Below are 14,585 nucleotides of genomic sequence, written 5' to 3' on the forward strand. Positions count from 1 at the left end.
CCACTGGTGCTCACCGCTGCTTTCGCCCTTCTCCGTGATCGTGTGTGGATGAAAATCTGGGAGCGCGAGTCGTAAGCCATTTGCGAGCGAGCGCAGCAACGTTCCTTAATTAATGGCAAAGTTCATTTCCATTAATTCTGAATCTACCTCGCGGAACTCACGAAACATTCACGAGCCACGTGGGAGCTTTACATCATCGATAGAGCCGAGATACACGCGTACACGTTTGAGCGTTCCGTATTCGCCTCGCAAGTTCGGTAGGCCGAAGTCTATCTCGAAGATCCTCGAACGCAGCGCGGGAGATATGTGGAGAGTCGAATAGCAATAACGATATAAACCCGAGATCTCCAAGTCACGTACGCGTGTGCGCCGTGCGCAATCTGCATCGCGTGAGATCTTGTTGTCACCGAAACAGCGGAGCGTGCGGCGGCTTAATCATCGGCGCAATTCCGCAATACGAGCTATCTGCGTATAAAGCGAATACACGAACATAATGTGGCGACTAATGGCGACCTTGTCGTGGTCTCCCGGGTGCCGTGTCGTGGCGCACAATGACGCTGTTACGCGCGGAAATATCTACGTTGCGGGATTCCCCGCCTCTTCGAACGGGGGGAAACCATCTTGCGCGATTCGATCAACAGCGCGGGATATTATCATCCCGCTGATGATTATTTTATTTTCCGGAGCTGCTGAGACACACACTCGTGATTTTTGCCGCGTATGTGCGTGCGAAAAAAATTGATTCCCTCTCTTCATAAAATATATGTAATCTGGTAAAAGTATATCGCATTTTTGCCCTCGCATTCTTTTTAACCATTTTTTGTGTATTATTACCTTCATATATTATTATTATTATTATTATTATTATTATTATTATTATTATTATCTTTCTCCCATTTATTTTACGCAGTTGCGAAACATAAATCATGCCAGACAGATGTGATCAAAGTGTCTTTCCCAAAAGCGGAATATTTTTTATCCGCAATAAGCACGTGTGCCCGATGCGTAATTTTTCTTCGTGAATTTTACACAAGAAGTCAACGACGTGTGTCACTTATATATATATTCTTTCAGAAGCAATACACTAAGATATTTTATATCTCTTTAAGAGAGAAAAAGTCGTAAGTTCTTAGCACGAACTCAAAGACGGAAGATGTTAAGAAACTCAAACGCGCCATCGCATTTCTAATTTTCCAATAGACATTCTCGCGATTTTCAACGAGAGAAGTCGTTTCGCATAAGTACGAACCAATAACGTCGCGCTACCAATAGAGCCGGGATAATCGCGGCTGTCGGCTTTATTGGCGGGTTAACCGTGAGCCGCGAGCTTTAATGACTCGGCGTTTCAAACGTGACGATATTGGCTGTCTGCACTATTGACTACCACTACTGCCACGCTACACCTGCTACAACCACTACCACCATTGCCGCGCGCTACTGTGTCGGCATTAATAGGAATTACCACCTTCCGCTAAGTGGAAGATGAAAGAAACGTCGTCCACGACGACGACGACACATCAAGCATCTGTTAATGTCAGAATATGCCGACGCGACAAGTTTTCTGTTCAGATTTCGCGCGCGCGCAAACAAAAAAAAAACAAAACACGTGATGTATTTCTTTTTATTTCGACGCACGTTCGTTCCTTAAGATATTTACCAGTAAAATTTTCTCGCGCGTATTTTTATTTTTTAATAACATAAAAATTACACGCATCCACATCGTGCCTAATATCACATCGTGCAGCGTCTCTGAGAAAAACTCGATCTCGGAGAGAGTAGATGAGGTGCATTTCGCTCCATTCCACTTCTCTGCTGTATCTCGCTCTGCTCTCCGGGCGTCATCATCGTGCCTTGTACAGCACTTCAATAAATGTAGCAAACTCATAACGTCTGACGTGCTTTCCGGGAAGCAAACACGCCGTGATGACACGATTCGGTCCGCGCGCGCAACATGCACGGACGAACGGGGCGCGATAAATATTACACGCGATACGCCGTCTGTTTATTTCAACGTTGGTCGTTTGTGTCGTTGCCATAAACAGAACGACGACGACGACGACGACGACGACAACGACTACGGTGGGATTGCGCCGAGCAAAATCCACCGCGCGCTGACTATGCTCGATTTAGGACCCGAGACACCCACCACTTTCCGCAGTCAGCCGCGCACCTATCCAAACGGACTCTCTCCACTTTCCTCCGTAACGACACCGTAAATGGTGCGTGGAATCCCGCGCCTGTGGACTTTTCGATATCTATATCTTCGCATAAACGACGCGATCCAGCTTGCGCGCCAATCGCCCGAGTCGTCTCGTGATGAAAAAGCGCAAAAAAAGAGAGCGCGCGTAAAGCCGAATAATTTCGCTCGAATGGTCGCTTTTCTCTCGAATTAAATTCGCTTCCGTTCGCGAGTCTCAATTTCAACACACACAGATATAACAATAATCGTATCGTATGTCACAATAAGAAAGACGCTTATAAAGATTTGAGATAATCATTTTTTCTCAGAAAGCTGACAATTTTCAATCGCGTTCTCAATCAACCCTCTTGTTACAGCGAGTATAGCGCGCGAAATTGACGCGCGTGATATCTACGCGTTTTCAAGAGTGAGGTCTCTCCCGGGTGAGGGGTGGTCGTCGTCGGTGCTACGAAGGAAGAGAACGGAAGAAGAGAGAGAGAGAGAGAAGAGGATGTGTTCCGAGAAGAGGACGGAAGAGATGTGCATCGCGTGACAAAAAGGTGCGCGGCGAGAAATGCAAGCCGCGCTGCGATGCCGTGAGGCGCCACTTCGAGGTTGCCGTCAGTGAACAATTCAGACGATTGGAAACATTCTAGGACCCGTGATCCGCCTTATAATTAACTACAACCTTCCGTGCGCGACGGACGTAACAATTATTACCGTATCTGAACCGATGGTTATATACAAATCGCCGCCGATTTTTGTTCGAAATCGTCGAACAATTAAGTGTTTTTTTGTTTCTCAATCTCGTTTAATATCAGACTTTTTTATCTAAATCTACATCGTCTAGAGCTGATAAATATAATCAAAACAATTACGAATCGCCAAAAACTTATATCCGATGGCGACTTTTGTGTTAACGTGCGCGTTTAAACGATTTTTATTTTGTTTTATTTTTATCAAAAAAGGAGATTTGTGTTTTTCTACCAAACAAATTACATCCTCGTTTGCGAGCGCAGTGTCGATTTATCTCGAGAACTTAATATCTAATAATTCTGAGAGAATGTTTTTTTTTTTTTTTTTTTTTTTTTTTTGTGCATCTTACCTTCTCGAGCCTCCGCGTACGGATCGCCGACATCATCCTCATGATAGATCACAGAATGCAGCGTCTCGTTTATTTCGTGCGGCGGAAAGTAGTAATGCGCCCTTTCCACGTACCAAGAGCCACTTCTCGGAGATACTATCTTCCCATGAAAGACTCCATCACTGACACTACCGAACACGTGACTACCAGGCTCGCCTGAAAGTAAAAAGAAAAAACGCATTGATAAATTCTGCCAGAAAAAGCGCGCGTAAATATTCACAATCGATTCTCTCGATATTGAATGCCAACTTTTATCTCGACGCTGATTGGACGTTTCTAGAATGCGTTTCTCGATTCATGTCGTACATATCAAAACGCACTCAAGAACGACTGAACCGATCACTTTCGTTTTAGTCTAAATCGCTTCAAAACACTAAAAAACAAAAGTATTCTTGCGTTTTTTAAAGTCACGTAACAGGGAGAAGAGAAAAAACACCACGTGACTAAAGCAACGTGACTGCACTTTAGTGACGTGTCTTTAAAAGCGTGACTAAAGTGAAGTCACGTGACAGGATAGAGAGGAAAAACATCATGTGACTATAAATATATACAATATATATTATATATAATATTCTCTTTTTTATTCTTATCCTTGTCACGTGACTTTAGTCACGTTTTTAAAGACACGCGACTAAAATACAGTCACGTGTTGTTTTTCCACTCCTCCCGTCTTTCTATATATTTTTCGAGTTTGATTTTCACACGTTACGTCTGACATCTCTCATACATCATGTATATTATATGGTTTGTAAGACGTATATACTAGCTGTCATCGCGGCGACAGGTTGTTTACTGGCAACACGTTAAAATAAAAAAAATAACAGCGTGCGCGTAGCGCGCGCCTGTGTTGTATAAACAAATCCAAATAATTGCAAATTACCAAAAAATATTTATTTGATGGCAGTTTTACTGTTGCACTGTGAGCATTTGAGCAATCTTTATTTTGTTCTACTTTTATCCAAAAGCTAAAAGTTATGTTTTCCCACTTGATAAATTTTAGGTAAATAAATAAATTGTGATTGAAAATCAATTTTTAATTTACGAGCTTGCGAAAACATTGTCGATTTATCTCTTAGAGAATTGAATAATTTTTTCCGTAGAAAGAATCCCCGCAATCGGACGCGTGTGTCTCGGCAAAATTTTCTCTTCTGTTTTTTTCTTAGTAAATAACACAAGTAAAAAATATATCTGAAAAAGCGACTAGAGCAAGGTTGAGAGAAGATGCTTATTTTCGTTTATTTTATTTTTATTTTTATTTATTTTGTTTTCTTTTTGCTTTCACATATGTCTTCGTTAAGAAGTAAAGAAAGTCATGAAGGCAACATATAAATAGTAAGGTGCGCGCATGCGAGTACGAAACCGTGTTCATACGAGACAGCTGCGAACTCTCGTCTCGCTCGAAAAAGTATCGACAGTGCCAACGGTGGAAACTTTGTCGCTCGGCAAAACTTTCTGCGCCGGAAATTGCCGGCTTCACGCAACGTGCATCGTGCTCTTCCTGCCACGGTGTATAATTTACTCGTTTAAGCGAGATGCACGTAGGAAAAGTTGTACATGCATGTACACATATATATATGTGTGTATAGATATATTATATTTTTTATCTTTTCATCACACTACGGAAAATTAAATCAAGAATTAAAATAGCGCAAAATTGGAGCACAATTCAATGAAAATTTATTGAAAAGCTACACATCACCTCAGTCTATACAAAACTCGTAATCAAATTAAACAATCTTGTGAGATCAAGAGTCAAAGAAAATGACATACCGAACGAGAATACGGAAATGCAATGCTTTGTTTTTCGAGCGTGTGGCCTCGCGCGCGCGAGAAAGAGATACACGTGAGAATTCAGAATCTATACGTAAGCTGCGCATTATTATGATTCGAAAATTTCTTTGTAAGCGCAACGAACCATTTTATTTTCCTTTGTGCGACAAATATAACCACGTTTGTCGAGAAAAATATATACATTTGGCTTTTTCTCTCTTTTTCTCTCGGAACGCGACGCAACCGGATTCGTATCTCGGCGTTCGCGCGTTGTGCATGAAAAATATTTTGCGACACGTTTTGCGAGCAATGCGCCGGACGTGAAAGGACGCTATTGAATCATTAAAAGCGTCGGACGCCTGAAACCTGAACGTATTACAGATAGCGGGTAAACGATGATAATAATAGAGAGAATATTCACCAAAGCGCGCGCGTTCCTGTGCGCGCGCGTATACCATTTTTCTCTTTAGATAATAGATTGCGGAAAAGTGGAGTCGGCCCGCACACACTGTCGAGAGCTTATCACAATTCAGAATTCCTTTTGATACGTAGGAACAAAGGATACCTTTCGCTTCCGGAAGCAGAAAACGTTCCACAGCCGGTCTTCAACGTCAAGCCAAAGTTCTCTATCGCCAAAATTTTCGGTCGAACGATATTAATATTGTTATTCGGCCTAGCGTTAACGTAAATAATTTTTTTTTTTATTCAACATTGCACCGAAATGTTTGTTTCTTTCGGAAAAAAATTACCTTTGCGATGTCTATGCGCGCTGTACTAAAATGTCAACAACAATCTGCACGCAACAGATTAAATGTAAAGACGTTTTTTTTTTTTTTTTTTTTTTTTTTTAATGGCGATTAAACGAAGTTTTGAAATAAACAACTCGTTATTTTGCGAAACTGCAAACAATAATCATTTTCTGTAATTTCACTCTGTAATATCACGCGAAATCAGCGAAATCCTTTCGGATTTTTGGAAAATGTGACGTGAAAGATGTTGAATTTCGAGGTAATCCTTTTGGTGTCAGATAAGGTTTCTCGCGTGTGCTTGACAACAAGCGTGTCACATACATCACGGAGCTCGCACAATGACTAACTCTCTCGCGCGTCATAGTCGTAAGCTCACGATTTTCGGAATTCCCTTTGATCCGTAAAACTGAAGTACGCCTACTCGTGGCATTATATCCGACGAGAAACAGGGAGCTCTAACCGGGTCGCGCGAAGCTAGAGATAAACCGTTCTCTGACACCTCGTCGCCCTGATCCATAATTTAAAGCCTTCCCCTTGCCCGGAACACGCTCGGCTCCCGTAAATTATCAGAGCAAGAGAGAAAGAGAGAGAGAGACTGAAAATAAAGGTTCCACCCGGTATCTACGCTGACACGCACTTTTGCATGCCACATGGCGTGGCTATCGAGAAACATCGCGGAAGTAGTACCTGCTACACGAGTAAACGACGAGGTACCTTGTCGAGATCGCGCGCGCGCAAGCGAACGCTGCAGAACGCGGAACATTTTGGCGTGGAGGTCGGACGAACGGACGGACTGTGCGAGCCCCGCGCCGTTATAAATTTAAGTATGGCTCTTTGTTTGTACAGTTGAGAGCGCTTCTCTCCGCTTCCGTTGAATTTAGTTTATTTTGATGGAAGTTCCTTTGAATATGCAAAGCATCTTCGTAAGGGTTGGCAGCAACTTCAGCAGAATGTTCCGCGGTAAATTCGACAACTCCTTTCCTCACCGGGAATTCGATTAGATTTCATGTTTTGTTTCGCGACTTTGGAATAATACGCTATCTCGAACAAGTTTCAACGTCGAGATTCCTTGTTGCGTTACGAACCGACTTGATTTAATTGAATATTGTTTAATTTGCTGATAAAAATAAAACACGAAATGTATTAATTGGTTTCGAATTCCTTGTAACGTCACGATTAACATTGAGTTCGCGAACTCGCGCAAGTTATTTCTCGGCGAAGTCTCTCTCTCTCTCTCTCGATCTCGGTTATTTCTCGCTGAAACAATACGCGACATGTGCTCTCTTTATTTTCTTTGAAACAAATACTTTTCGGAAAAGGATGTGCGCAAACATGGAAACTTATGCGATTCGATATGTGCCGGCGGTTACGCGAGTCTCGCGGAGCGAGAGCAAAGTCTCTCTTTCGGTAGATAGGTACAGCGAGCGATCGCGACCGATCGATTCTGTGTAACTTTACATTGCGGGTGTCATTTACGTGAATATATAGGGCACCGCGAGAGAGAAGATTGCCGAGTTGATATCATAATACCGCGCGCGGCTCTATATTTGGAAAAGTGCATAGAACGCGAAATACAATATCGCGCAAGTCGCAGACCTCTCGCGACGCGCGCTCCATAACACGCGCGTCGTCCACAACACAGAAGTCTCCAAAGAGCGGTATTTTCTTTTTAACGACACGGATGCGGTTGTAGAAACGACGATGGGAAAACTTGTGTCGCGAGACACACGTTGTCAATGCAACTTTATGTGTAGGGTACGCCGAACGCAAAACGAATAGAATTAACCGTGTGACATATGATGTAACATTTTTGATGCGAAAACAGAAATGTGTAATATATTGCATTATCGATTTTGGAAATCGCATGTTGTCTGACAGATTACTGAAAAACAAAAAAACAAAAAAATAATAATAATAATTCGCAGTGTAGCGTGTAAAATAAAACCAGCCGACAGCGATCAGTTGTAAATCTAGTTAACTGAAGGCGTATTTAATCAAATCGCGTTTTATTAAAATGCAGATGTTATTGATGATATTGTCTGCGCAATCAACTTTCTGTCAATCGGGTGTCGCCGTTGCTCAACGCAGATTTGCGTATTATCGGATAATAATGTCTTTTTCATTATACACGTATGCGTTAAACTGAGCGGAAAAAAAATTAGACAATTCAAAAAAAAAACAAACATACCGATCAGATTGCCCTGGTAAATGTGGGAGACGTCGCAGTCGTGCCGTCTCTCTCCCGCGGAGTCCTCGACAATGAGGTTGTTGCTAAAAGTGGTCAAATCCCGCTTTAATCGGATGCGGAAGTCTCTGCCGTGCGCGCGAAACTTCACCGTCACGGTGCTGTCGCGGCTGACCGACCTCTTCGCTCTCAGATGATTCCGATGGACTTCCTCGACGGGATACGACAGCGGCTCGTAGTGGCGAATGTACTCGTTTAGTCGGCGAGCTGTGAACAGACAAAGCAACAACGGACGGATTAATATCTCCTACCTGGAAATAATAAAATCCTAAGCCGAAGAGAAAGAAGTGAACGGCAAACACATGTATTGTTGGCGCTCCAATCGTGTAAATATTACATTTGAAAAAATCGACTTTGTTAAATCTTCGAGATAACTTTTGACTTCAAGTATTTTGATATTGTTACGCGTTTTCTTATTGTTGAACAGCTAGTTCTTCGCGGAGTTTGCTACGGAAAAATTGAAACTACTAAGGAGAAGAGCGTGAGGAGGAGAGAAGATGGCTTCGAAAACAACGCTATATAGATCGAGTAGTTGCGAACTTTGTCACAGATGTCGAGCGTTTTTCCCGAACAACAAATACGAGAGAGATAGAGAGAGAGAGAGATAGATAGAGAGTGTCATATTTCATTTTGCAGAGTTTAAAACGTATCCGATAAATAATAGCTCGGCCGAACTTGAGAGCGCATAAAAACTCCGACTTCCTCAGACAGTCGCTTAATCAGGTCGAGCGAATAACTCAACATCCGCACAGCGCGCGGTTGTATTTTTGTGTGTTCTCATCAGTACCTCATCGGCAACGCCCGGAAGGGAAAATGGAAGTTTCTTCTCTCCGCCCGTTGCAAATCCCAGCTCAGGTTGTCTCATACGGAGAGAGAGAGAGAGAAAAAAAAAGCATCTGATCGACGTGTTGAGAATCGAACGGGAGAGAAATCCTCCGGAGATTCGCGGCGGCGTACTTGCGTGTTTGGCGCTTAGCGAGTTCATCTCCGATTACGTTAACGAGACAAAGTGCTCCGCGGAGAAATGACGTGGCAGGCACACGGGTCTCGAGCTTTCATATCGCTCGTAATTTCCGACGGCGTGGCTTGAATTTCATATCAGACGCGCGTTACTTTCTTCTTTACTCCCGAGTAAATCCCGAGAGTAACCGCGCGGGGCGACACAAAAAGGAGACGATACGGTGACGTTACGTCGCGGCGAAGCTGCCATAATTCGCCGTCGAGTTTCGCGTATCTACAGGACGAGAGCAGCGCATTCTTACGCGCTCGTCCAGAATCCCAAGCGCTCTCCTTGCAAGAGAGAGAAAGAGAGAGAGAGACGCGTTGCTCTCTCGGAAGCGAGCGCTTCTCTCTCGCGCGAGAGATAAATAGATAGATAGATAGAGAGAGAGAGAGAGCGCACACAACGTCTCTCGCTCGTAGTATGAATATTATAGAGGGCAAAAATGCACTTTCCACGTCGCGTCATTTAGCCGATTTCTAAAGAGCGCCTTTCGCGCAAGCACCTCGCATTATGCTTCCACGAAGAAGCGCGCACTCCGCTGCCGCTTCTCTCGCATTCATGATAAGTGCAATTGCGCAAATGAGTCGGTCGATACCAGACGCGTAACTTTTAACGTTGATCATGGTAAATGAGGCACGTAATTCCTAAAGATCTTAGAGCTTTCGTGCCTGTGTTTAACGAACAATGCGCTGAATTGTGTCACGTTAATAAAGTGACGTGTGCGCGGCGCGGGTTTCGCATTACGCGCGACATGATTGTGAATCCTGCGTGGAACAAAAAAGTATTTTCCTTTGTGCGAAATGTATGCGTCATTGCGCACAGCGCGGCGATGTAAGAAATTCCATTGGTTCCGGAAATTCGATATTCGCCGAGAGAGTCTGACGTAACTTATATTCATTAAGAATCTATCTCGCGCGAACGGCGCGAGAAATTCGCGAAGACAAAGAGAGAGAGAGAGAGAAAGCAATTTGCGCGCTTCTAAAAAAAAAAAAAAAGAAGAAAATGAAAATGTCTTATGAGACGTTCAGTAATGACGTTTTCATCGTCGACGTCAAGGGCATTTAATTTCATTATGCGAAAGAATTATGTAATGTTGCATCCAGTATCTGAGAAGTCCGAAAGATGCTTACGTAAGAGCATTAATTCGTTCAAGAATTGTAATTAACGTTCTATTACGAGCACAATGAGAATTGTTTCTCTCTCTCTCTCTCTCTCTCTCTCTCTCTCTCTCTCTCTCTCTCTCTCTCTCTCTCTCTCTCTTTCTTTTTTTGTTTTTAATACTTAATAGCTTTCTCTTGAACGTACTTACAGCTACTACTATTTACAGACATCAAAAGAAATCCTAAAAGTATTAAACACGACACGTATAAAATGTACCTGAAATTATATATATTTCCAGATATTTAATTTCTCTAATATTGCTGTGAGTGATAAAACCGTTTCTTTTTTTTTTCTTCTTGATGGAAGAGATATCTAATATTTCATTTAGGTTCAAGTGTAGAGAGATCAAAAAAAGAGATATCTAATATTTCATTTAGGTTCAAGTGTAGAGAGATCAAAAAAAGAACGTCAAGACTCTCCTTAGGTTTTATTCTCAGACTGTGGTCGCGGCGTCAGAACAAAGAGGAGATCCATAAGCGGTAAGCTCGAAATAAGCTGATTGTCCACCCTCGCTCGGAACCCTCCGTTTTCACCCGGCGATTCCAGATCATCGAAAAAGGTATGAAACCGAACACGAAAGGCTTATCAGCCAAACACCCCATCCGTTCACGGTAAAGGAAAACTGGTGTCCCTTCTATCCCTCATTTATTACATAATAACGAGACTGTGTCAGCTCTCGAAATCCAATCGATAAAGTGTTTGGCATATCGTGTCTTAAAATAGAATTGTTCATATTTGTGACACACACGCTATGTTATTTTTCTCACTTTCAAACTGCATATATCAAAAAATTGTCAGAGAAAAACTATTTATAAAAAATTTATTAACAATTTGTATGCAGATACTATTGAGTATTATTATTATTATTATCATCATCATCATCGTCTCTTCTTCTTCTTCTTTCTATTTTATTATTTTCATTATTTGTTCCACCAATTTTGTTACAGAACATTATCTTTATCGAAGCCTCTACGTTTCAACAAACATCCCGTATCAAATAAAAACTCAGGAAACGAGATGCGATTCGCTTCTACATTTCCATCCGTTCTCGAATGAATAGAAGGATTCGAAACGAAACATGAAAACGTATCGACATCTAAAGCTGCAGGGACGCATATGATGCATGAGACAGACTGCAGCGACGGTACCTTTTTATGTATTGTAGCGGGAGGCGGATCGATACACATTCGTATAGCGTTACTAGTTTATCTCAGAGTGTGAAAATTCTGCTGGATGTAGGGTGAAAATAAATCAAATACGGTCACGTCTTTTAGGTGTAAAAACAAAAAAATACGGTCGTAACATCTAACGAAAGAGTTGATATACATCGGACGAAATCGGACAGCAACAAAAAAAAATGACATTTCTCATTTTGCAAGATATGGATATATATATATATGCATATCTCGCAATGCGCAAGTATATATATACTTGCGCATTTAAGTTATCTTTTACTTTGAATTACACAAAATCAGACATTATTTTTGAAAACTAAAATAAAATGTCACAGAGTTTTAACGCGCACGTTATACATTAAAATGTACAAAATTTTACTTGTCCGACATTCAAAAAAACCGATTTTTTCATATTTTGTTTGTAATAATTAAATGTCTGATAGATAACATTTCTGAAGCTTTTTTTGTCGGATGGAAACTAAAACAAGAATAATGACCAATAATATCTCTGTGTTTCGAAACAACTAAACCCGGATTAATTAAATCGCATAAAAAACATATATTGCATAATAACGCAGCTTTGTTTGTCAATTCTCATTTTGTTGTAATGAACATTAGCGAGCTTAAAACAAGCTCGCTATCTAAACAATATCCGCCGCTCTGCAGAGAGTTTTGTGAGTAACTCTCCACGGTAATATATTTATCATTTTATCCGAGTTTTAATTACGTTTCTGACGAACATTTCCAATATCCCGGCGTCGAAAAAAAAAAAAAAAAAAAAAATAACGTCATTCAGATGACAAAAAATTCATCCCGGAGCGACAGGACCGTCGGTTTTGCAACTGTTTTTTAATGCCGGCGTCGACGAGAAAGAACGAAAAGTAATATTCCAGAGAGACGGAGAAGAATGATATCGGAAAATGAGGAGGAACGTCGGAGAAAGAGAGTCTCTCCCATCAGCTTTCCAATTTTCCGAGCTGTGTCTTCGGCCGCGCCGGTATTCTTTCGCGCGAATTGCATCGAAAACGCTCCTCGGAGCGCCATGATATTTGGATACGAAGATGAAGGAGCCGTGCGGGGCGTCGGAAACAAAAAATGCAAATTGTGTGTCTACCCCGGCGCGATACCTGCGGGAACCATCAGTCCTCTCGTTGCCGGCGTCGTCGAGCGACAAAAGTTGCATTGTTTAACCCCTCCGATGTATTTTAGAGCTCGAAATAACTCGGGCGCGCGTTGCATATGAATTTTTTACCATATACAAGCAACTTTATACGCATATTACTTTGCTGAAACTTTCTATTTTGTTTCGCGTATACTTCACTTTTTTGCTTTTTGGAAGAAAGCTTTTCCCTTTTCTCGTTGTATTCAAAGTAGTAGAGCATTTATATATAATTTTTCTCGAAAGATTTAACAATTTCTATTTTTTTTTGTTTTGTCATTTGTTTCTGCGTCTCACAAAATAAGTTACACATGAGAGAAAGAGAGAGAGAGAGAGAGAGAGAGAGAAAAAAAACACTTGCTGTAAAACAAAATCTTTATATTTTTCTATTTGTTTGGATCAATTCGATCTTTGAATTCATAGATAGACGTTTTAGTTTTACGTTCTTTCCAGATTCAGCGAGTATATTCTAGAAGTTTTGTTCTTCTTAGTTTCATGACCGACCGTATATATATAGTGGTCGTATAGTTGAGTGTACGTAACCGTATTGGAGCACAACATCCGCAGTGGTCACAGTCGGTCGGCGAAATCGTCACGTCCACGCGCGGCAACGCTACGTCAGAGCGAAATTAAATCCCAAGGTAAACGCGCATCAGATGTGGTTATTGAGGAAAACGGGTCAGTGCACGTGCCATTGTGCTCTTTGACGTTCCGTGGGCGTAAATATCAATCGGCCCCCCGTCGTTATAACCCGCCTTTGCGTTATCGCGCGATCCGTGTAGATTATCCGCGCCGCGGCTCAATTAAGGTGAAGTGGAGCACAATCGGACGTCGGTCTCTCCGCGCTTGCACGCGCGTTTGTCATTATTATTACGCGTTTACGCGGCGCAACGTCGTGCGCAATGAAAGAAAACTGAATCATTTTATACTGACTCGAACAAATTGGATCAAAGCGGCGATTACTCCTCCGGTGTTTGTTGCGAAAGAGATCCGAGAATTTCGTCAGCGCGCAATTGTGCTTTCCGCTAATGTTCAATTCCGCTAATGAACGTCGTCAACTTCGTGCCGCGTGAAAACGCGCGACGAAATAGCGACGGATTTCTCGGCACGACGATACAAGCAATCGCGATACAACCGCGGACGATACTTTGCGCGGTCGAGTTTGCTTTTCGTGACGAAAGGCAAAAGGAAGGAGAGATAGAGAGGAAGTTAGAGCGACGACAGTAGTTTCCCAAGCTGGTCAGATCCGCATGATCCGCTGTTCCAACCAGTTTCGGAAGGATTTCATTTCCGTGCATTCGCTCGCTCGCTCCCGCACGGAATGAAACGTCCCGGGCAGGAAAAGTCCCGGCGATTTGAAAAACCTCGAAGTGAAATTGCTTCGGCGTCCCAGCGCGGTAGGGTATTACCGTGTGCCGGAATAGCCGCCACCACCTCCCCGTACGTCGCTCACATTCTCTATTTACCCTCTTTTTCACCTTTCCTCCTTTCCTTCTCGCGTTATGCTCTTTTGTTGGATTCGACCTTTGCAACGCGGTAATTAAAATAACCAGCTTTCAGCGGCGAATGGACGGCGCGATGCCGAGAATGAAATTAAGCCGAAAATGCGTGAAAAATTCAATTTTCACCTTTTATTTCGCCACGTCTTAAAGAATGATATTTCTCACGTTCAAATCCCGGTATTGGTACGCTCCACAAAGCCGCATCGCAATTGCACCGTCGCGTATCACGAAGGAAAATAATTACGCGATGTAATTTTCTCGTTCAAAGAAGTCGGGGATAAAAACGTTACAACGACCTGTGCGAATCGAAAAGAAAAACATTGCTGGCAGCTATCTCGAACTTTTGTTTCAAAAAGAAACATTCTCTCTTGTTACACATGTCAATGTAAATGTATATTACACGATGAAATATGTTCAATTTGCCGCAAAAGAAAGAAAATACGTTCGATTCGTTCACAGAAGAAGAAACGTCTTCGTTTCTCAAAGAAATCACCATCG

General features: G+C 42.2%; 1 protein-coding gene across 3 annotated transcripts in view; it reads right to left on the bottom strand.

Moving 5' to 3' along the window:
- The window catches only part of LOC109863846 (disintegrin and metalloproteinase domain-containing protein 10), a 109,801-nt gene that overhangs the window by 7,162 nt on the left and 88,054 nt on the right, over positions 1-14,585 (bottom strand). For all 3 annotated transcript variants that reach the window (XR_002251386.1, XM_020444467.1, XM_020444466.1), the window contains exons 2-3: positions 8,031-8,294; positions 3,285-3,479 (exon numbers count right to left, since the gene is read on the bottom strand). Coding sequence is in view for 2 of the 3 variants with exons in the window: in XM_020444467.1 (XP_020300056.1) it covers positions 3,285-3,479; positions 8,031-8,294 (459 nt within the window). In the remaining variant the exon portion in view is untranslated. The remainder of the gene's footprint in view (positions 1-3,284; positions 3,480-8,030; positions 8,295-14,585) is intronic.

The sequence above is a fragment of the Pseudomyrmex gracilis genome, unplaced genomic scaffold (genome assembly GCF_002006095.1).
Source record: "Pseudomyrmex gracilis isolate BER0280 unplaced genomic scaffold, ASM200609v1 scaffold_13, whole genome shotgun sequence".
Taxonomy (NCBI): Eukaryota; Metazoa; Arthropoda; class Insecta; order Hymenoptera; family Formicidae; genus Pseudomyrmex; species Pseudomyrmex gracilis.